The 23,613-nt window shown below is 38.3% G+C and overlaps 1 protein-coding gene and 1 long non-coding RNA gene across 4 annotated transcripts in view; one reads left to right on the top strand and one right to left on the bottom strand.

Moving 5' to 3' along the window:
- Positions 1–764: 764 nt before the first annotated feature.
- LOC107967814 (uncharacterized) lies at positions 765–22,256 on the bottom strand. Its single transcript, XR_001708529.4, has 4 exons — positions 22,063–22,256; positions 11,442–11,711; positions 3,074–3,385; positions 765–1,375 (listed from the first exon to the last, which is right to left on the bottom strand). It is a non-coding gene; the product is annotated as an uncharacterized LOC107967814 (long non-coding RNA).
- SPAG17 (sperm associated antigen 17) overlaps positions 22,236–23,613 on the top strand; it is a 231,700-nt gene continuing 230,322 nt past the window's right edge. For all 3 annotated transcript variants that reach the window (XM_016924818.3, XM_513687.8, XM_009428331.4), the window contains exon 1: positions 22,236–22,806. In XM_016924818.3, the coding sequence (XP_016780307.3) occupies positions 22,720–22,806 (87 nt within the window). In that variant the 5' untranslated portion in view covers positions 22,236–22,719. The remainder of the gene's footprint in view (positions 22,807–23,613) is intronic.

The raw sequence follows: 23,613 nt of genomic DNA, 5'->3' as shown, positions 1-23,613 counted from the left end.
CATTCTTTCTTACTTCCCAAGCAGTAGTTATTTATTTTTGGAGCTATCCAGCATATAATAACTATAAACCCAGGTACTATAATAGGTGCCTCGGAGACATGCTCTCATTTTTGCAATAGCACAGCAAGGTGGGTTTTAGTATAATCAGCTTATAGATTTTACAGAAAAGGAGCTCATACAGGTTACCTGCCCAAGATCACACAGCCAAACACAGAAATGATCATGAAGCTTTCTTCCCCCAAATCAGTCACTCTCCAGGATTTTCAGGCATCAACAGACCCCCATCGCATTCAATGCTTTCATACCAGTGAATCCTTACCTTAGCAAACCAGGCCCATCATGATCTGGTTTCTGTCCATCCTTCTTTCTGTTCCCCCATTTATACCAATCTTTCCCACCAGATGAAGCTCCTTGTGGTTCCTCAAACTACTGTATCACCCTAGTACATTATACATGCTGTTTCCTCTTTCAATCTTTGTCTACTGCTAACTTCTACAATACTCATCCTATGCCCCATTTTGTCAGAAGCCACCCACCATGTGTCTCACCACCAACCATCTCATCACAAAGGCAGACTTCATTACCAGTCCTATTGCTCTTGCAGCACCCTATGAATATCTGTACCAAAGCACTGAAAACACCATTGTGTGATTGTCTGCTGAGTCAGCTATCACCACCACAAGGCCCAATCCTCCTTGAAGGTATAGGACACATTTCATTTAACTTTGCATTCCCAAAGCCTACCATAATACCGAAAAGAAAGTAGAACTTAGAAACTTTATTAAATGAATAAGAAAATGGGAAGGGAAGGGAAATAAAATAAGAAGGGTAAAAGGGTAGATGTGAAGGACTAAACTCAGGTCTGTCTGATTCTGAACTAGACAAGACTACTACCATTCCATACCCAACCCAATGCTCCCCACTTTATCAAAGTTGTGACTCTTCTCATTCTCCCTTCTCTTTTTAAATTCTTTTCTTCTTTCCTTTTCTTTTTTTTTTTCCTTTTGAGACATGGTCTTGTTCTGTCAGGCTGGAGTGCAGTGGCACAATCACGGCTCACTATAGCCTTGAACTCCTAGGTTCAAGCCATCCTCCCAACCCAGCCTGCTAAGTAGTGAAGTTGCAGGTGCACACCACCACACCCAGCTAATTTTGTTTGTCTGTTGTTGTTGTTGTTTTGTAGAGACAAAATCATTGCCCATGTTCTTCTCTTTCCACTCAGGTATGGAGGCCTCCATTCTTCTCTATGGCTGTCAAGACAGCACATGTGGCTTTGCTCATCATCAACTAGCTCCCTTCTTGGATTTTCCAGAGTTTTCCATCTGACTTCTCTTTGCATTTTTCTGTTTGAATCCTTCTATCCAAGAGAGTTCATCTAATAAAAACAAAAATAAATTAGATTCTGATATTACTAAAGGACAATATCTTAACAATGTCCTTGCCAAATAAATATTTAGGGTTGAACAGGATTTTTAATTTAGAAAACAACCTAATATAGCTTTTGGCACTTCAGATTAATTTATCTGTGGAGTATCTTCCTTGCAAAAAAAAGTTCTGTATTTTAATCTTTTAATAACAAACTGCACTTTTAAACCACTTTCACTATATTTTTCATATTATAAAATATTATGTATTTATTGTAGAAGATATAAGGTATAAATATACACAATGAAGAAAATTCTAATAAATCATAATCATACCATTCAGAGATAATCACTCTTATTTTAGTATTATCCCTTTTATGCATATATAATTACAGCCATGCATCACTTAATGACAGGGATGCATTTGAGAAATGCATCAATTGAGCAATTTTGTTGTTGTGCACACATCACAGAGTGTAGTTACACAAACCTACTTGGCATAGCCTACTACACACCTATACTGTTATGGCATAGCCTATTGCTCCTAGGCTACAAACCTGTGTAGCATGTTACTATACTGAATGCTGTAGGCAATTGTAATACAATGGTAAGTATTTGTGTATCTAAACACAGAGAAGGTATGAATTGCCCTGTGATGTTGAGATGGCCACATCACTAGGTGATAGAAATTTTTCCACTCCATTATAATCTCATGGAAATGCCACCATACATGGAGCCCACGGTTGACCAAATGTTATGTGTGTATGACTGTATTATAAGAATAGCTAATATCTACTCTAGGAATGCTGTGAGCCAGCACTGTTCTAAGCATGTTATGTGGATTATTTTAGCCCTCAGAACAATCTCATTAGATTGGCAAAATTATTATCTCCACTTAACATATGGAGAAACTGAGGCATAGAGAGGTGGCTTGCCCAAGGCTACATACATATTAAGTGGTAGAGCTGTTACTTGAACAGAGGCAACCTAGCTCCTGAGGATGTGCTTGTAGCCCATAAAATATACTGCCTCCCACACTGATATAAACTTGAGATCAGACTGTGCAATCTATGTTAGTAACTTGCTGATTTGTAGTTAATATACCTTGAAAAGTTTCCATGTAATTTAATATTCTTCTGAAGCATCATGTTAATGAGTGCCTAATCTTTCATCATTTTGATGTGCCATTATTAATTAAACAAGTTTCTATTGTTAAAAGCTTAGTTTATTTTCCAACCTACCATAAACATACTGCGACCAACAACAGTACAACTAATTTTTTACGTACAACTTAGAATTGAAATTATTGGGTTAAAAGATAGCAACTTGACACCTACCCACCACTCACAGCCTCCAATGTAGCTCAAAAATAAGTAAATAAATAAAGAAAATGAAATATCCCAGTAATTGACCACTACAGTTGCTGACTAGCACAGCCTGCACTCTGGGGCTTTTCTGCCAAGTTCTTCCCTATTCTTGGAGCTGGTCATAATAAATGGATAAAAAAAAAAAACATCCTAAGCCAGGCATGTGCTGTTGTCAAAGACTGTCCACATACTTCTCCTTGGACCAGTGCCACCACCTGCTGCTGGGGAACATGCCTCTCTCTGCCTTTCTCCTCTGTCAACACCACGCCAGAATGAGTTATCATTTGCAGTTCAGCAGTTGGTATCACCAACATAGAGGCCCTTCCCATTTGGAATCCTTACCATTGGAATGACAGCAGGGAAGAGGAGGTGCAGAAAGTTGCTAGAGGAGAGGGGGATCCCTCCAAGTCAACCTGTCCCATTAACCTACATAGCATATCCATGGAGGACTCAGAGGAGGGAAACAGCAAAGGCGACTTTTAAAGAGACACTCCTTGGAAAGTGGTGATCCTCATTTAGGACAAGGAGATCATGTAAAATGACCTCAGCGACAAAAAAAAAAAAAAAAAAAAAAAAAAAATAGAGATAAACAGCACAGCATGTCTGAGTGTTAACTAAGATGGTGAGGATCTTAACTGGAGAGCACTTCATGACCTAATTAAAATGAAGAAGAAAAAAATTTAGAAAACAACACACTATGAAAGAACACAGCAAATACCGATGAGGTGGCTGGCATCCTGTGAGTTTTCTGTCAAACCATTTTGTCATAAATTTCAGAGCCTCCTCATCTGGATGCCACACGTGGAATGATGAGTAATGCTCTGACACATTTATTCAAGCATATTTTATTGAGTCTTTAAAACTAACCAATACTTACCAAGCACTTTATAAAACTCTGTTCATACACATTATCACGTCTTATCCTCCTAACAACTCTGTGGGGAAATTACTATTATTACTTAATTATTATTTATGAGTTACCTGAGACTAACGAAAGTTAAGTAGCTTACCCACAATCACACAGCTAGAACTGGGATTTGAACATGGGCCTCTTGACTCCAAGTCCTCCAACACCTACTATGTGCAAGACCCTGCCTAACAAGGCAGGCATCGAAGACCAGCGCGCCCTTAAAGAGATTGCATGAAAGTCCATTGTGGGAGGAGACTGCCTTTTCCGTGCTTGGGACCAACACCCGCAGCAATCAACTGAACGAACAGTAAGCCCGGAGTTGTACTGTGTGCCTGACACTGACCCAGGAACAATGGAAACAAAGAGAAAGAGATGGTAACAACTGGGGGATCCTTCCCTTAATCATTAGGATTACCCAATTAAGACACTGAAGCAATTACCAAAAAGTGAAGTTGTTAGTGTTGGCTAATTAATGAAACTTTCGTAAAGGAGGCAAGGCTTGATGTAAGAACAAGAGAGAAGGTATCATTTCAATGATGGATCAGCATGAGCAAAGACCTGGAAATACTGACTAGCTGTGATGCTGCGCAAGGGATGAGGAAGATGAAGAGCTATGATGTGAAGAGCTATTATTCAAAGACAAATTTAACTGGAATACAGTGAATGTGTTAAAGAGAAGAAAAGAGGGATGGGGAGAATGGGGCCAAATTATAGAAGGCCTAGAAAGCAAATGAATTCTATCCTTTCAACAAAGATTTACTAGGTTCCTTCTATATGCTAAACCCTGGGGATAAATAAATATGAATAGAGCATGGTATCTTCAGAAGTAAGGAGTAACAAAATGAAAGTTTATCTCCAGATAACGTATAATCTCATAACCAGTAGACAGAGCAGAAACAAGTAGGCAACAGAAATGTTACAGATCCACCCAGAGTGGCAAGGTGGTTTTGGGGATATTCTCTATGGTAGGCTACAGGTAGTACTTTCAGAAAGAATTGGGTATGAAAGAGTTCTGGTATCAGTGAAAGGAACTAGCTTTTACAGAAAGATTCCAATGTATGGGAATATCAAAGAAGGCAGAGTAAGGGGCAGGAGAAGCTGGAGGAGAAAGGATTCCAACATGAGAGGAATGTAGGAATGTATTGTTACCTAGATCCTGAACAGAATAAGAACCCAGGAATGGGGAAGTAAGGTAAAAACCCAAATACTAGAATTAGGGCAAAGGAGCAGCTCTTGGAACCAAGGAACGAGGCAAAAGCCTGGTGATGGGAAGCTGGCTGCAAAGTCAGTCTAGTCCCAGAAGCATGACTGTCCACTGGACATGTGTCCCTGCCCAAATCTCATGTTGTAATATAATCCCTGCTGGGCACAGTAGCTCACATCTGTAATTCCAGCACTTTGGGAGGCAGAAGCGGGTGGATCACTTGAGGTCAGGAGTTCGAGACCAGCCTGGGCAATGGCTTAGTAGAAACCTCATCTCTACTAAAAATACAAAAATCCCAGCTACTCGGGAGGCTGAGGCAGGAGAATCACTTGAACCCAGGAGGTAGAGGTTGCAGTGAGCCAAGCTCATGCCACTGCACTCTGGCCTGACCAATAGAGCAAGACTCTGTCAAAAAAAAAAAAAAAAAAAAAAAAAACAAAGGAAAGAAAAGAAAGAAACCAGAGTTTGAAGGTTTCTTTTTCTGAATCAGAGAACAGTTTCACCCTATCCTCCCACTGATCAGCTTCTTTATTGCTATAACTTAGAAAGAAAGAAAGAGAAAGAAAAGTCCCCAATCCCCAAAAGGTGAGACCTGGTGGGAGCTGAATTATGGGGGCGGATTTCTCATGAGTGGTTTAGTACCATCGCCTTGGTACTATTCTCATGATAGTGAGTGACTCCTTATGAGATCAGCTCATTTAAACGTGTGACATTTCCCCCTTCATGCTCTTGCTCCTGCTCCCACCATCTGAGATGCCTGCCTCCACTTCAACTTCTTCCATGATTGTGAGCTTCCTGAGACCTCCCCAGAAATAGATGCTAGCATTGTGCTTCCTGTACAGCCTGAAGAACCATGAGACAATTAAAACTCTTTTCTCATAAATTACCCAGTCTCAGATATTTATTTATAGCACTGCAAGAATGAACTAACACAGCCTGGGTCAGAACTGAGTCTCTAGATGGAGTGTAGGCCTATTGGAAAGCCTAACAGAATTCCAGACCCAGAAGTCAAACCCATCATGGTGCATATTCCTAAAATTTTCCAAGAGGAGCTTCTGTAATCTGTCTTAACACTGGTGATTTTATATCTGGCCTGTCTTTATTTGAATGCATTCTTGATTCCAATCACACTGTACTCATTGCTGTACCCTACCCACATGCCAACTGACCAGCACACCACACACACACACACACACACACACACACACACACACCCCACAGTAATTTCCTCTTCGAAATTTTGCGTGGGCCAACTCTTTCACCCGTGCAATGTTCTCTATCTTCATTCAAGTCCTTTCTAGCTGTTTTCTGAAACTACCAGAGTTTGGAGGTTTCTTTCTCTGAATCAGAGAACAGTTTCACCCTATCCTCCCACTGATCAGCTTCTTTGTTGTTATAACTTGGGGAACGTTTTATAAGCCTGAATGTTGCTTCCTCATTTTGGTTATTGTCATTTAGATTTAGTTTCTAGGGCAATTCCTTCTGAATTTCAACTTGGGAGATTGGGAAAATATTTATCCCTTCTCCTTTCCCAGGCTGAAACAGGGAGAGGAATCCTTTTTTCCTGACATTAAAACAGCACCCACAACAAAAAACGAGATAGATCCCAGTGAGAAGCGAGAGGTCAGGAGAGGAGATAGAGAAAGGGAGGTTTCTGACTAATATGGGAGATGAAGTAGAAGCATTAGTGGCTAGAATAAAATAAAACAGCCACGGAGATTTTATATGTGTGAGATAGTGTTTATCAGAGACCCTCAGCACAACCTTATTACAAGTTACTGGTGAAATATATTTATAAGGGTAATGGAGAAGAGGGAGGAGGAGGAGAGAGAGGAGGGAGAGGGGGAGGAGGAGGGAGACGGGGAGGAGGAGGAGGAAGGGAAAAGAATAAAGAAGAAGAAATGAAAATGAAAACCTAATATTTACTGAATTTATATGTGCTAAGCACTGTAATAATGTTCCTTTTACCAAGGCTTCCTACAATCTGATTTTGGCACTATGGGTAAATGGTGTTTTTCATAGTATATGTAAAAATATTTATTGAAGTGAGAACCAGTAATTTGGTCTTCTTTTTGGTGAGTGTATCCCTGTGAAAACTTACAAAAAGAATTTTCTCATTGTGCCTGCCAACCATAATCAGAATCATGATTTTAACCAAAATCATGGTGACAATATGCAATACATGAGGAGGGAGTGACTAACTCAATTTCAGAGCTGCAATATTCTGAATTGGATATTTCAGCTGAACTTAAGTCTTATGAATTTCTGCAAAGCAAAGTTTTGAACTCTTATTTATCTCAGCGTGAATCCCAATTAGCAAGAATTAGATTGTGTAAGTACATGTCTTTTCAGATAAATACCTACCTTAAGGCTCTAATGAAAATGAAAAGGGTAAGCAAAGTAAAAAATATATATTCACTTTATGTAAAGCTGGGAACATTCTGAATTTGAACTTAGGGGTTTGGAAAATATCTGTCCTTTCTCCTTTCCTGAGCTGCTAAATAGAATCTAATAAGTATAGAACTATTCGTATTACAGTTGTGATTTACAAGTATTTCAGACAGATACTTTTACATCAGCATTTCAATGGACACTGGAAATGCAACTCATTGAGAAAAGTCAGGTATTTCTAGTTTAAGAAAGTTTGACAGGAAGTTGAATAGAGTTCTTCGATTATTCCATACTATGCCTGGACATAAATGCAGAGGCAAAAGGCAATTATAAAGGGAATCTGAATCAAGACAAAATTAGTTTCCCCTTAGCCAACCAAAGAAAATCCAAAAAGCTCCCAGACATTCCTCCACTTGGTTGCTACAACTGGTCTTTCTGTTTTGAAAATCTAAGCCCTAGTACCTTCCTCCTCATGCTTTTCGTACTTTTCTTTTCTGCTCTCTCCTACTTCAAAATGCTCAAGAAATGCAACACAGAGTCATTATACCACCAATAGCCCACTCCATCTCTTTCTAACCACCCTCCTTCATATTTGTTAGTGCATTGTTCATTTCTCAAAGGCAATGTAGGGCCCAATACACCAGAAAAAAAAAAAGAATAAATCCAGTGCATAGTTCCACTCAAATCTGAATTTTTATATCTATGTTTTTCCCACAGTAAGTGACTTTGTACAGTTTGTTGCTTAGTAATGTGTGACCTTTGACTAAAGGATTTCCTCTGCCCCACATATGTGCTCAGTATCCCTCTCTCATGTGGTAGATAATGTCTTTGATGGCAATGGCATTTATTCCACGCTGAGATTTATTCAATCTCAGTCTCAGAAGATCCTTTTGTTGTATTTTGGCTTATGTGTGTTGTCTAATTTTTGAGAGGGAGGGGATTAGGGTTAAAGACCTTGGGCTCTTCCTAGGAATAGTCCTATGGTTGCATTTTTTAGATATTTTACCACCTTATATAGGTTCCCTCCCTTATATCCAAATATTTCTATCATTGGACAGAATTAGTTCATTTTTAGGGTGGAGAAGCAAAGTATAAAAATCAATTTAAGGAAAAATAAATTCATGCAAACAGATTCACATTAAAATATACATACTTTCTTGGGTGTTATAAATACACATAAGCCTGCAAATATTGAAGCAAAATTATCAGACTTTCACCAATTGGTCATAGGAATTCTTCAATGTGGGGATAATTAATTTAAAAGGAAGGCAGTTACATTCTGTTTCATAGTTTTATTGTTTCATTTTTAAAGCTGCCTTGTCAAGGATAGACAATTTGAAGAAAGATTATAAAATTTATGTTTCTGACAGCATGATACACTAAATACAATGAACAACCTTCTTCTTACAAAATACTTTATGATTCTGAATAAAATAATTTTTAAAAATATATAATTGAGCTGACAAGTATAGAAGGGAATTCATCAAAGGCCAAAAGACAAAGTGAAAGCAGGAAACCAGAAAGATAAAGAAGCATCAAAGTGACCATGAGCTTCCATTTTGGCAACCCTGAGAAAAGTGGAGGGACTAGAGAAAATAGCCATAGCCATAACCTCTACACATAGGCAATCTATAGCAGACTCCCACATAGAGCTGAGACCCAAAGGAGTATATATACCCTTAGTAAAACGGAAAACTGAAATGCATACATACATAAATCCCACTCCACAGACAATGACAGCAAAGAAATTTGCTTGTCCCAGCTCTGGAGCAGAGTGAAAAATAAATTTTTCCTGAGATTTCAAGCCCACCTTCACACAGGTTTGTAGTAAGTGATCCACAAAACTTCAAATCAAGAATTCGCATACACATATTTATGAGAGAAAGACACCTTCAATCCAGGCCTGAAATATTTCATTAATATTAACTTATAGAAAATAATAATAAAATGCACAAGGAGACAACAGTCCTTGAATAAGAGTAGAAACAAAGAAGATATATTCAAGCACACCTAATGCTTCTAATGGTAGAATTATCAATTAAGAATATGGAGTAAGTATGCTTAATATGTCAAAAGAAATAAAAGAGAGCAGTAAGTGGATCAAGGAATAAGATACTCTCTAAACAAAGAACCAGGTAGATTTAGAAAAAGTGAATCATATAGATGTACAAGAGCTGAAATTTTAAAAATAAATAAATAAAATACAATAAAATGTTAAACAGCAGATTAGACAGATAAAGAATTCAAAGAACATCATTTTAAAAAAACTATTCATAACACAATTAAATAGAAATCAAAATTAAATAGATAACTGGGGGAAACTCACCCACATTTGAAAACAAAATCAAAATGCTAATAATTCATGGGTCAAAAAATAAATTACAATGAAAATTAGAAATTGTAAAGCACTAAATAATAATAAATCCTCTATATATTAATGCTTGTGATATGAAGCCAAAGTAGCAATTAGAGGGAAACATGAGGGCTTAAATGATTATATTACTAAATTTAAAAGGCTAAAATTAATGTGCTAAGCGTTCAACTTTATAAATTTGAGAACAGAATATAGAAAATAAAAGTAAGGAAATTAAAAAGGGCAAAACATAATGAAACAGAAAACAAACACGCAATAGAGAGGATCAAACAAGCCCAAAGTTGTTATTGGAAAGACTAGTAACATTGACAAATTTCTAGAACATTTACTCAAGAAAAAAGAAGGCAAATATAATGACCTTCAGAGTGAAAGAGATATAATGATAGATTTTCAATGAACAGCAAAGTATTAAAATCATTAAAGCTTTAAAAGCATGAAAATCTTTTCAGTAAACAGAAAAGGAAAGCATTAAAATCAGAGGTACTGTACAGTTTTGCATCAATAGAGATTGTCTTCATAAGAGAATAACACAGGTCCTCCAATTCGAGATAGCAGTAGGTGATAACAAATCCCATATGAATTTACATGTGAGTGGCAATCATAAGATGCCACCCTAAACAAAGCACCTTGGTAATACCATATGATTCTTTACATAATTCTATACTCAAAAATGAGATGTGAAAGACCTTTCAAATGTGCAACACAAATGGGAGGTATACTACTCTTATTTAGCACTAAGCCACTCTTCTGCTGGAGTGTTTTAACGAAAGGTGAAAACCCCACAGGGCAAAGAGTTGACGGAGGAGAAATGAGGGTAGAGAGGAAAACGAATGATCAACAGAAAGTAGTGCCATCTTGGAAGTGGGAGAATGGACTATGGTGGGAAAATGCAGAGAGATATGGAAATAGGCTGTTGTGATTGATGTCATTCCTTGGTAGTACCAAAGAACTAAAGTAAAAATGTAACATGTAAACTGGATTCTAAGCTACATGACAGTAGGGATAGTATCCGCCAGACTCTCTAATCCTCAGTGCTGAGCACAGGGCCTGGCATATAACAGACACTCAACAAAATCTGTTCAATGAATCAATAAGTGAATGAATGAATAGCTAATAAAATATTAGCAGGCTAGAAGGAACCATGTGGTACTGGATTAGAGTGGGAAATATCAGTGTGAACTCGTGTTTACCTTAATATAGACACAAATAGATAAAGAAGCACTTTTGTGTATATATATATATGTGTGTATACATGGGTTATTTCTTAAATCAGTCCACTGAGAGGGCCTAGAAACAAAAGATACTCCAGTAGCAATCAGCATGTTCAACCATTCTCCAGGAAAGAGAACCAGGGCTCCTTGGAAAACTGGCTGCTTCTAGGGCAGGGTCAGGTAATATGCAAGATGAATGAGGCTGAAGCATCTGCAGTGCCAGGAAATAAAGAAAAAAAATCCAATAAAGGGGTATATTAAGGAGACGCAGAGCCAATTAAAAGACCTCGCAAATATCAAAGCTAGGGCAACTGACTGAACAATAAAGTAAATAAATATTATAGTACATTGGGAATACAACCCAAAGGATAAACATTCATGAGTCATTACTGAGGTAAGCAAATGACTGAATAAATAAATTAATGAGGTAGAAAATTTCCCATACAGAAAAATTTCAAGTTATTTATGTAGGAATAGATACTACCCCCCTAAAGCATGTTGGAGTGTAACTTCCCATACCTTAAGGGTGAGCTGCACGTAGTGACTTCCTTCCCAAAAACACAGTACGGAAAGGTACGGGGAGGGGAGTAACTTTGTAGAGAAAAAGCCTAATAAACTACCTCAGCCAGGACATCAAGGTTAACATCATCGATGTTAATTCATGTTAACAGCATGTACCCTTGACATGATGTGATGAGAATGGCACTTCACATCTTTGGTCTTTTTCTCCAACCTTGTAACTCCAGGCTAAGCATGAGAAACACTTCACAAATTATCATACCACCTCAAAATTGTCAAAGTCATCAAAAACAAAGTTTGAGAAATTGTCAGTCTGCAGGAGCCTAAGGAGACATGACATCTGAATGTAATGTAGTATCCTGGGTGGGCTCCTGGAACAGAAAAAGGACATTGGGTTAAAACTATTGGTTAGCATATTAATATTAGTTCATTGTTGCAACAAATATACCATACTTAATTTAAGATGTTACCAATAGGGGAAACTGGATGCGGATACATGCAAACCCTCTGCACTATCTTTGAAACTTTACTGTAAAACTACAACTATTCTAAAATAAAACATTAATGTTTAAAATATTAGCTAACATTTATCAAGGGTATAGTATGTGCTATGAACTGTTCTAATCATTGATAGCTACGACTTTCACCTTCACAACAGTCCTACAATGCAAACATAATTATTCCCATTTCATTTTTAAAAACAAAACAAAAAAGTGAAGCAAAGAGGGGTTAAATAATTTGCTCAAGGTCATCAAACAGCCCACAAGGAGCGGTGAAGGGAATTGAACCCAGGAGAAAGAATGTTGTTCTCTTAGCACAAGATGCCCTCTGAAAGTGCCTCTCAGCCCTGTGATTGGATTCTCCAATTTTTAATTAGCCTCCTGTGTTGAAGAAGGAGTATATGACAAGTTGAACAGCTAATATCAGGAGGAGTTTTAGAAACTGTGATAACAAATAGCTTAATAGGGTTTCAAACGACTACCAGACTGAACAGGGAGGGAGAAGAGATTATGGGTATAAATGTGAGTAACTTAAGCTTTATAAAAACAATTTCCATAAAATGAGGAATTTACTTAGTGGGATAAAATTGGCAATGGTTATTACCCAAAAGTATAATAGTGGAAAATAGCCACACTCTAAAGGATTAAGACAGCTGGCTCAGGTGAAGTGCATACAGTTATTCAAAAATAATCATAAAAGTTTTAAAATGTGGATTATTGGCAAATTGTGTAACTTGATTTTGAACAAAAATAGAAGCCTAAAGATTATAACTAACCAGCTTTAAGAAAGAAAGAAAGACAGACAGACAGAAAGAAAGAAAGAACCATGGGAGCATAAAGAAGGTACTGCTATTTACAAAACAAAAAGTAAAGCACAAAAATCAAAGCATAACAGACAATGAAGTTTTGTTTTGTTTAATATAGTACAGAGTTGAAATATAAGAAAGAGCCAATAAAGCTGTTATTTGGGTGGGCAGAGTTAGAAACAGTTGGCTCCCATAAAGGAAATGGCAGAAGACCTGAACAGATTCATTCAGAAGTGGAGCGAGACAGAGAAACCAGCCTACACCACCACCTTTAGAAGCATTATTTGTTCTGCTGATAGACTTGTGCATTGGCTGAAATTTTATTTTTGAATGAGTCTTTTCTTAACGTTTTCCTTTGCTTCCTACTGTCTGACTTCAAGTGCTTTCTTTTTTCTCATATTCTTTCCTTATATTCATTTTTGTCAACCAAATGGTAAAACTTTTGTTGGACGTTTTCTGAGAATGTGTATTTGAAAGAGGACAGAAATGCAATATAGGGCCTTTCCCTCAGTATGACATAATCCTTCCTCCCTTTTCAGACTGATGCATTCACAAAACATGCTTAAAGTAGATTTTAATAAGATGATTTCCTTACTATTACATTTTAAAACTTAAAAGATGCCAGTGTTGTGAAAATTTCTTTACACTGTGCATAGAAGCCAGTGCTCACTGATATCTTTAAAAAATTACAGGCCGGGTACGGTGGCTCACGCCTATAATCCCAGCACTTTGGGAGGCCAAGGCGGGCAGATCACGAGGTCAGGAAATCGAGACCATCCTGGCTAACACGGTGAAACCCCGTCTCTACTAAAAATACAAAACAATTAGCCAGGTATGGTGGTGGCGCCTGTAGTCCCAGCTACTTGGGAGGCTGAGGCAGGAGAATGGCGTGAACCCGGGAGGCGGGGCTTGCAGCGTGCTGGGATAGCGCCACTCCAGCCTGGGCAACACAGCGAGACTCCGTCTCAAAAAAAGGAAAAAAATTACAAATAAGAAAATGTATACAATAAAAACTGTGTATTGTAATAGATATGATTTTCGCAGTTTACACGATTTAAACAAAATTTTTATATTTTAGGGATACATAATATTTGCACATATTTCTAGAGAACGTGATATTTTGATACAAGCATACAATGTGTAATGATCAAATCAGGGTAATTGGGATATCTATTACCTCAAACACTTATCATTTCTTTCTGTTACAAACATTCCAATTCCAGTCTTCTAGTAATTTTGAAATATAAAATTAACTATAGTTGCCCTATTGTTCTACCAAACACTAGATTTTACTCCATCTAACTGTATTTTTGTACCCATTGACCAACGCCTCTTTATTCCCCACCAGTCCCTACTACCTTAATCAGTCTCTGGTAACCATAATTCTACTCTCTATCTCCATGAGATCAATCTTTTAGCTCCCACACTTAAGTGAGAATATATAATATTTATCTTTCTGTGCCTAGCTTATTTTGCTTACTGTCCTCCAGTTCCATCCATGTTGTTTCAAACAACAAGAGTTAATTCCTTTTTATAGCCAAATAATATTTCATTGTGTATATGTACCCCATTTTCTTTATCCACCAATCCATTGATGGACACAGGTTGATTCCATATGTTAACTATTGTGAATAGTGCTGCAATAAACATGGGCATGAAGACATCTCTTTAATATACTGATTTCCTTTCTTTTGGATATATACCCAGCAGTGGGATTGCCAGATCATACAATAGTTCTGAGATTTTTGAGGAACCTCCATACTGTTCTCCATAGTGTCTGTACTACTTTACATTCTCACCAGCAGTGTACAAGATTTCATCTTTCTTTACATCCTCACTGGCAACTGCTATTTTTTGTCATTTTGATAAAGCCATTTTAACTGGGGTGAGATGATGTTTCATTGTGATTTTGATTTGCATTTCTCTGATGTTTGGTGATGTGGAACAATTTTTCATATACCTGTTGACCATATGTATGCCTTCTTTTGAGAAATGTCTATTCAGATCTTTTGCTCACATTTTAATCCAATTATTTGACATTTTAAATTTTTTTTGCTATTGAGTAGTTTGTGTTCTTTATATAGTCTAGCTAACAATCTCTTGTCATTTAAATAGTTTGCAAATATTTTCTCTCATTCTGTGGGTTGTCTCTTCACTATTGACTGTTTCATTTGCTGTGCAGAAGCTTTTTAACTTAATAAGATCACATTTATCCCTTTTTGCTTCTGTTGCCTGTGCTTTTGAGGTCCTACTCAAGAAATCTTTGCTTAGGCCAATGTTCCAAAGCATTTCTCCAATGTTTTATTCTAGTGGTTGTCCAGTTTTCCCAGTGCCATTTATTGAAGAGACTGTCCTTTCTCCAGGGTGTTTTTGCAGCCTTTGTTGAAAATAAGTTCACTGTAAATGCATGGATTTATATCTGGGTTCTCTATTCTGTTTCATTGGTCTGTGTGTTTTTATGCCAGTACCATGTTGTTTTGATTACTATAACTTTGTAGTTTAGTTTAAAGTCAGGTAAGGTAATATTAATACCTCTGTCTCTATTCTTTTTGCTTGGGGTTGCTTTACAGCAATTCAGAGTCTTTTGTGGTTTCATATAAATTTTAGGATTTTCTTTTTCTATTTCTGTGAAGAATGCCACTGGAATTTTAATAGGGATTTCACTGAATCTTTAGGTCACTTTGGGTAGTATGGACATTTTAACAATATTAATTCTTTCAGCCCATAAATCTACCACATATCAAACTATCAGAAATGTAATTTTTTAAAAAAATCACTCTTACAGATCAGTGTGACCCAAGAACAGTAGGAAAAATTACCTTCATAGGAAACGCATTCAAGTGAATGTAGCTAAAGTACAGTAGGTAACTACTGCTGACCTTTTCTTCCCTAAATCCAGCAAGCATTTTTCAGTCTTTCTCACTTGACCTCTCAGTAGCATTTAACACTGCTGGACACTCCCACATTTTAGAAATGCTCTCATCCTGTCCTTTGGCTCCAGTGACACACCTCTTTGGTCACATATCTATTTTCTTTCTCACAACCACAGTCTCCTAAAGGTTCAGCTCTAGATTCTGCTCCCCTGTTCATTTGGTGGTCTCTCCAGGCAAACTCAACCTCATATGCTGATGATTCACCCATGTCTATCCCTGCTGTGAGCACCAGGCCCACATATCCAATTGCCTGAGACATCTGGATGTCTCAACGGTACACACACTGAACATGTCTAAAACCAAAATTATAATTTCCTCACCTACCACCCAACCCCTCCAGAACCTTCTTTTTCTAGCATTCCCATCCCTCTAAATGGCAACACCGGTCAACTAGGAAATACAATTTTATTTAATCAGATAAACATTTTCTTACCAAGAGATGAATATAGTATAAAATACTGAGAAAGAGCATTTTATAGTTATTAGGTAAGCAAATGATCTGTGAGCTTGAAATATAGGAGGAAATGAAGTAATTGGGTCCTACTGAATGATAACCCCTTCTCAATAAGTGGGGCACTATGGTATCCTACAGCCTTTGGTTGGGGTTCCCTCCATAACAGGATATTACACGAAAATTGGAATCTAGCAAAGCAAAATTAATTCATGGAACTATGGTTTGGCATACATGGTAAGATAGAAAAAGGTGAGTAACACAGTTGCATTTAACATTTACAAGATCATAGTCAGAGACAAACTTCCTAGGAAGTCATTTGGAAATCTTCCTAGTGGTATTCTGAATTTTTTGAAGAAGGCTGAGGGTTAGGCTGGAAAAAGGAATGAGAAGTTGAAGACGGATGGGTAAGAAAAGTGGTAGACACCACTCTTCACCTAAGCCTCATATACAGTGCTACCAGGTCCTCAGAGCCCCATTACCAATCATCTGTTCTCTCCAAAAGAATGTTCCATGATCTGGCATAATATTACTTGGTGTAGTCTGTTAGATTGGAGTAGGTTTACCTCAACTATAGCTTTTGGACCTTGTATACAGCAAAAAGAAAGTTATTATTTAACATAGCACACATTTATAAGTAACAGACATCTGATAAAACATTAAGAAATCAAACATTTAGGTAAGCATTTAGAGAAATAAATTACATGAGTTATGGATTTTGAAATGGTTCCCTAAGGATTCAGGGCAAATCCCTTCACTGAAGATATTAAAATTAGATTCAAAGAAGGACTTGAGAGAACACTAGAGTGAAAACTCCCACACTAACAAATATGAAACAGATGACTTTTAGCTTTGTCTATTTTTACTATGTACAGTTGTTATTTTTCTGATTCATTAAATGTAGATTTGGTATTCTAAACTTTCTCACTACAAATAACATAAAAATTAAATCAACAGCACTTAATTATGGTTCCAGACACTTATAGATATATGACAAGACATTCAAGGCCAAAACTATGAACTCCAAATACTGCTTTTATCACTGACAGAAACTGAGGGTTCTTAGGGTAGTTCTTCTCTGGAAAGTGATCTACTCCCAGGCTCCCCAGAATTCACACGGGATTACAAATTGCAAGCACTGCAGCTGATTTTAATTGCCACAGTGATGCATAGGGAGAGATGTGATATCTGGAGTAACTGGCTTCTAAACAATGAGGGGTTTTAAAGATTAAAGTCAACACTTTAAATAGCACTCAAAAATAAATAGGAAGCTAATGCTGACCATAGAATGCAGGTATAATATTCTCCATATGTTTTGGACCCTGTAGCTGAAAGACACCTAGCCCTTTGTATCACACACAATAAAAACTCAAAGACAGGGCATTATAGCACTCTATTTTGAAGGTTAGAAATGCAAAGATCATGGTGTGAACAAGACATATGTATACCGAGAGGTGTTCTTGGATGTAGGATACCAACTGGAGAAATCAGTAGACATCTGTGAGGCCTTCTTAACCCAAGGCAAGTTGGTTGCTGCAGCTAAATGGATTTTGAATACCTGGAATCCTGGCCTAGAAGTGACTTGGTCTATAGTTCCTGCTGTTACCTGACAACAATGGAAGTACTGGATGCATCAATAGTTGGCTAAACCTTTCAAGTATGAAAAGTAATATGGCTGACTTCACACCTGAGTAAGAGTGAATTATAAGATCAAAGCATAATACTTGAAGAAATAACTTATTTAGTAATCATAGCCTAAAGAAATCATGCATCCCTGAAAGTGGACAGTCTTTGGTAAGCTAAACATATCAAATGCAAACTCATACTGGAAAAACTAAATCAAACAAACCAGGAGTAACCCTGCCAATGTGAAAGAAAATTTTCCAAATAGTATAGTTTTGTTTTAGCCACTGACATATGGGAAAATTTATGTAGTAAAGTATATGCTTATAAAGTTTCAACTTATATTTAGTGGGGGAAACAATTTATTATACCAAAAAAGCATAAATGTATGACAGATGGTAATGCTTTTTTTCTGTTCTTGGCAGGGTCCTTTTTTGGCTGAATGACTTTTGCTGCTTCAAATTGTGAACATTGTCATTCACACCTATTTTCTGAAATTAAACAGACCAATTCTATGATGAAACCCGTTATAAATTTGGTTACTGTATAATATCTTCCCATTTTGTATCATAAATTATCTAGAACACCACTTTCCCTAGAATAATGGAAAAGGCCAAAACTGGGCAAAAAGCATTCTGTAATAAAACCTTTATTTTAAACTCCTTAAATCAATTTTAGAAAACCTTTTATATTTAAATGTTTTCTGGTAGGACTTTACCAAGGAAACTATAAAAGATTATATTAGAAATACACTCTTCCATTCTGAAATATTTATTTTTGGCTTTTAAAATGTTCAACTCCTTTAAATCATTTTCAAAATTATAAATGATGTATATGGATAGCTAGGTGATGGATCTAGTTGGTTTATCTTCCGAAAAATAGGAACATTTTTTCCTAAGTATAGGTGATATAAGACTAGTTTCTTTTATTACTTAACTATGCAAACCATTTGTTTAAAGTAAGAAATGTATTTACTAGCTAAAGAAGCGAAAGAATGTACTGTATATGCAGATGGAAAGCAAGGTAAAGGGTGAGATCGAGATCTCACTAGATGCATGGGGTAGTGGGGAGGCAGGGATTAGATCTTCCTGCCTCTCACAGTGGCCAGCATTGTGTATTGCCTCCTTGAAAGTAACAAGGTTTTTCTCTCAGGCAGTTTCAGAAAGGCTGGCTGGTGTTAGATTTATTAACAGGTGATTCTCAGATGAAAATGATAAAAAATGTTAGGGTAGTTACGGTAACCCTTGCTGCTGTAGCAAACTCCAGTACTTCAGCAGCTTTAAGAAAAATGTTTAATTCTCACCTACATAATAGTCCCAAGCAAATGCTTTTGGTGGGAGAAGCAAGATGATCTTCAGGGGAAGGAGAGACCTCTGTGTCACAGCAATCATTCAGAGATTCAAGGTTTTCAATGCCACCCCAATATCAAGCAAAAAGGGTATGAAGAATGCTGGGAGACATTTTTCAAGGCCAGGCTTGGCTAGAACTCAGTCACATGTTCACATCTAAGAATAAGGAAGGCCAAAAAATGTCTGACTCCCATATTAGGAGAAAATAAAAGGAAATGTCTGATGAACAACTGGATAGTTTCTGTCACAATAAATATTGCAAACATCTTACTGCTGCCAATATTGTGGTTGGACAGCTGTCACTTGTTAAAAAAAATGGCTAGTGACACTATCTCTGCAATTTTTAAATAACATTTAATTTTACTTTTTTTCTGCTTATTCTATTTTTTCCTCTTCTTATCTGCAACGTATTTTATTAATCATCTGCTAGTGATCTGGCAAAACTGATTGCAGGTAATGGTTTATTTTGAAGTGTGCGTTCACATTCAAGAAGAAAGAATATTAGTAATGTAGCGAGACATGCACAAACAGCTAAATTTTTTAATAGCATATCCTGGAATGCCAACAAACTTTTTACTACGTTTTAAATAAAAAGGCAGGACTTTTTTTCCCCCAGTTTAAAACTATGAGAACTTAATCAAAATTTAGAATGATCTAATTAATGATTAGGTAGATTTTTTTTTTTTGGGTCTGAAAGAGACTCAACTTTATTTTCTAGCCATAATACAAAGAAAATTTTCATCTTACCAATGCTGAAAAAATTTTGGTGAGGAACAAAATTTTGGAGAAAATGCTATGAAAATTAATAGCAGCCTCGGTGTTGTTATAGACTCTCAGGAAAATTCTTTTCTGGCAGATCTCTCTCTGGCATTACCATGCATCAGTTATTTTATTCTCATGACAAAAGAGGGCTTCCAGATGTAAATTATTGAGCCTATGGCCAGGCTGCCATAGGATCTATCTATTCCCTCCCAAGAAGATGAACTGTATTTATTCCAGCAAGAAATAAAAACTCGTATTTTTCTGTAAAGTTTCTGTGAAAGACTGTTTCTAGAAATTATTTTTCTTTAATACAATGGTCCCTTGGTATCCACAGCGAATTGGTTCCAGGACCCTTCACATTCTCCGATAGAAAAATGTCTGATATTCAAGTCCCTTAATGATGTGTCTGCATTTCGTTCCTGCCGGTGGGTTCATGGTATCGCTGACTTCGAGCATGAAGCCCAGGCTTCCACGGTGTTATAGCTCTTAAAGATGGCATGGACCCTGTCCGGGTGCGGTGGCTCACGACTGTAATCCCAGCACTTTGGGAGGCTGAAGTGAGAGGATCACGAGGTCAGGAGATGGAGATCATCCTGGCTAACACAGTGAAACCCCATCTCTACTAAAAATACAAAAATTAGACAGGTGTGGTGGGGGGTGCCTGTAGTCCCAACTAATCAGGAGGCTGAGGCAGGAGACTGTTGTGAACCCAGTCTGCCTCCGCTGGGAGGCAGAGCTGGCAGTGAGCCGAGATCCACCATTGCATTCCAGCCTGGAAAACAGAGTGAGACTCCATCTCAAAAAAAAAAAAAAAAAAAAAAAAAAAAAAAAAAAAAAAAAAAAAAAAAAGATGGCACAGACCCAAAGAGTGAGTGGTAGCAAGGATTTTTGTGAAGTGTGAAACAGCAAAAGCACAAAGCTTGCACAGCATTGAAGGGGACCCAACAGGTTGCCGCTGCTGGCTGGTGGTGGACAGCTTTTATTCCCTTATTGTCTCCGCCCATGTTTTGTTTTTGTCCTATTAGAGCGCCCTTTTTTCAATCGTCACTACGATTGGCTACTTTTAGGATCCTGCTGATTGGTGCATTTTACAGAGTGCTGATTGGTGCATTTTACAGAGCACTGATTGGTGCATTTTTACAGAGCACTGATTGGTGCATTTTACAATCCCCTTGTTAGCTACAGAGCACTGATTGGTGCATTTTACAATCCTAGCTACAGAGTGCTGATTGGTGCATTTTACAATCCTGTTGTAAGAAAAGTTCTCCAAGTCCCCACTCAACCCAGGAAGTCCAGCTGGCTTCACCTCTCAATAAAATGGCCTAGTATTTGCACATAACCTACACACATCCTCTCCTACACTTTAAATCATATCTAGATTATTTATAATATCTAATATTATGTAAATGCTGTAAAATAGTTGTTATGCTGTATTTTTATTTTTATATTTATTTATGTTTTAATATTTTGGATCCAAAGTTGGTTAAATCCAGGGATGAAGAACTGTGATGATGGGAGGGTTCACTCTAACTATATTAAAGAATTAGGGTGGAAAGATAAACTTCCTTTCATGGTCCAAATTTACGAACAAAAGTTGAAGCATCATCATTAAAATTTCCCCCCAAATGAAAAAGGATGCTAGTGGCTGGATAGCACTATCCTCCTTCCCTCAATTTATTCCTCAAAGAAATTAAAAGGGTTAGCAATTAAAAGGTTTAGAACATCCCCCGTGGAAGGTCACCCGTTCATCAGGTTGTGCCCAGGGAAATTAAGTTTCTGGCTTGCATCACCTCACTCATCTGGGCCACTGGGATAACTGAAGCATCTCACCTCTAGGCAAAGTGCAGGGCCTTAATGGCTAGTTAAGCCCTGATCAGTGCTGAATTCTATATGACTAATGAGACCGCAAGGCACCTTTGGTTGCGCTCTGCCCCAGGGTGTCCTCAAATTTGTCTCACTGCAATAAAAAACAAAAGTAAATCTAGCTCCAGAAGGGGGTATCCCTCATTTTGGCAGGCCTAAAACAGTAGCAGACAGCAGTGTAGCAGTTATGCACACTAGATCTGTGACTCAGATAATCCTGGGATCTAATCCTGGCACCATCAATCAGACACTGTGGGAATTGGATAAGGTGGTTGTGAGAATTAAATGAAATAATCTTGTATATAGCATATAACCAGTGCCCAAGAAACAATGGTTTTTATTACTATCATTATTTTGGGAAACTTGTCCAACCAGGATATTTTAGATATTGATGAGTGCAGGGTGGGAAAAAAGGGGGAAAAAAAGTCTACTTACCAATCAATAAAAGGCAGTTTAAAGGACTGGAGCTGTTTGGGCAGATAAGTACATTAATCCCACCTACAGTTAGATAAGGGGTCACGTGGAAGGGTGATTGGACTTGTTTAGTAAGGCCCCAGAGGCGGAGGCTGAAACAGTGCAGAGGGTAGAGGTCAAGGAGAGGCAAATTTGGATTCATATAAGGAAGCATTTGGGGCAGATTAGAGCGGTTGGGAAAAAACGGCATGGGCTGCCTCCTGAAGGGGTCAGTATTCCATTCTTGGTTACTCAGGATCGGAAGAAATCTTGATGGAGGAGTCCTGGATGGGATTCCAGAGATTTTGAGTTTCTAGACAACGCCTCAGACCGTAGAAGAACGTAGCCCGACCTGCCGAGGCCAGCCTCGTCCTGCCCTCCTCCAGTTGTGCAGCTTTCCTGCTGAGAAGTCCTAAAATTTGACCGGGGGACTGGGAACCCCGCCCCCAAGCTGCCGCGCGCTCTGAAACTCCGTTGCTGTGGAGACGGAGGCGGTTGACCCAAGGATTCTGAACGGGGTTGGGGGAGGGGAGCCGACGTAGTTCAGGAACTGGGCGAGGCTTCGGTTACTGTGGTAGCGGGGACGCTTAGGCAGGGCCTGCGCCCAGTTCAGAGGCCAATGCTTCTCCCGTCCTTTGCATGGCACCCAAGAAGGAGAAAGGAGGGACTGTGAACACCAGTTCTAAGATATGGGAACCCTCGCTCATAGCTGCACAGTTCAATCAGGTGAGCCTTGAGCCCTTTAAGCCCTCCCTGCCCCCGGCAATGCCAGAGGCCCGGCCAGACCCTCCTAGGCGACGCTTTAAGGCTCGCCCTCTCATCCGTATCTCTCCGTGGCCTGATGGTTCCAGGACCCAGGGTCCCAGGGACAGGAAGTGCTTGATAAACGAACGGAACTTAAGGGAACACCCAGCAGGTGAGTCAGTGTGATTTCAAAGGTTGGTGAGAACTGCGTAGTGGGGAAGAGAGGAGGTGTCGCTCTGACACCTCCAGAACCTTTTCAGTGAAGTCGTCCAGATGGCACTCCACAATTGTACTGGAATTCCTTTTATGGACTTTTTGTTTTCTCCTGAAACCTTCTAAAGGATGAGAATCGCATCAAATCATCTGTGGCCTGGCCCATAATAGGGCTTTAATAAATGCTGAGTGAAAACAGACACGGAGTGCCTAGAATTACACTGTATTTAGTACAAGGGAGCCTTGTATAGATAGGAAAAGATGATTTTTTAATGTAATGCCCTGATCCCACTATATTAAAGTTTTGACATATTTTTAAGGTGTAGGAGATCAGAGCAATGAGGGGTTGGCGGCCAACTTACCCACAGAATGCCACAAAGGCACCAGGCAATCTACAAACCACCTACCACAGGACTTCAAAGTGCATGAGATCCCAGAATTCACTGGCTCCCCACCCAGCTTCAGTAAATGAGGAGCCCAATAGCTCTTGTCACCTGCAGCTGGAAATCCCCTTCTACATTAAGCTGTTTCTACGTACAAGTTAGCATTTGGGAAGAGAAAAGTTGTTTCTGGAAA

This window comes from Pan troglodytes, chromosome 1 (genome assembly GCF_028858775.2).
Source record: "Pan troglodytes isolate AG18354 chromosome 1, NHGRI_mPanTro3-v2.0_pri, whole genome shotgun sequence".
Classification (NCBI taxonomy): Eukaryota; Metazoa; Chordata; class Mammalia; order Primates; family Hominidae; genus Pan; species Pan troglodytes.
The sequence above is the reverse complement of the archived record's forward strand: the minus strand, read 5'-3'. Positions and strand labels throughout refer to the sequence as shown.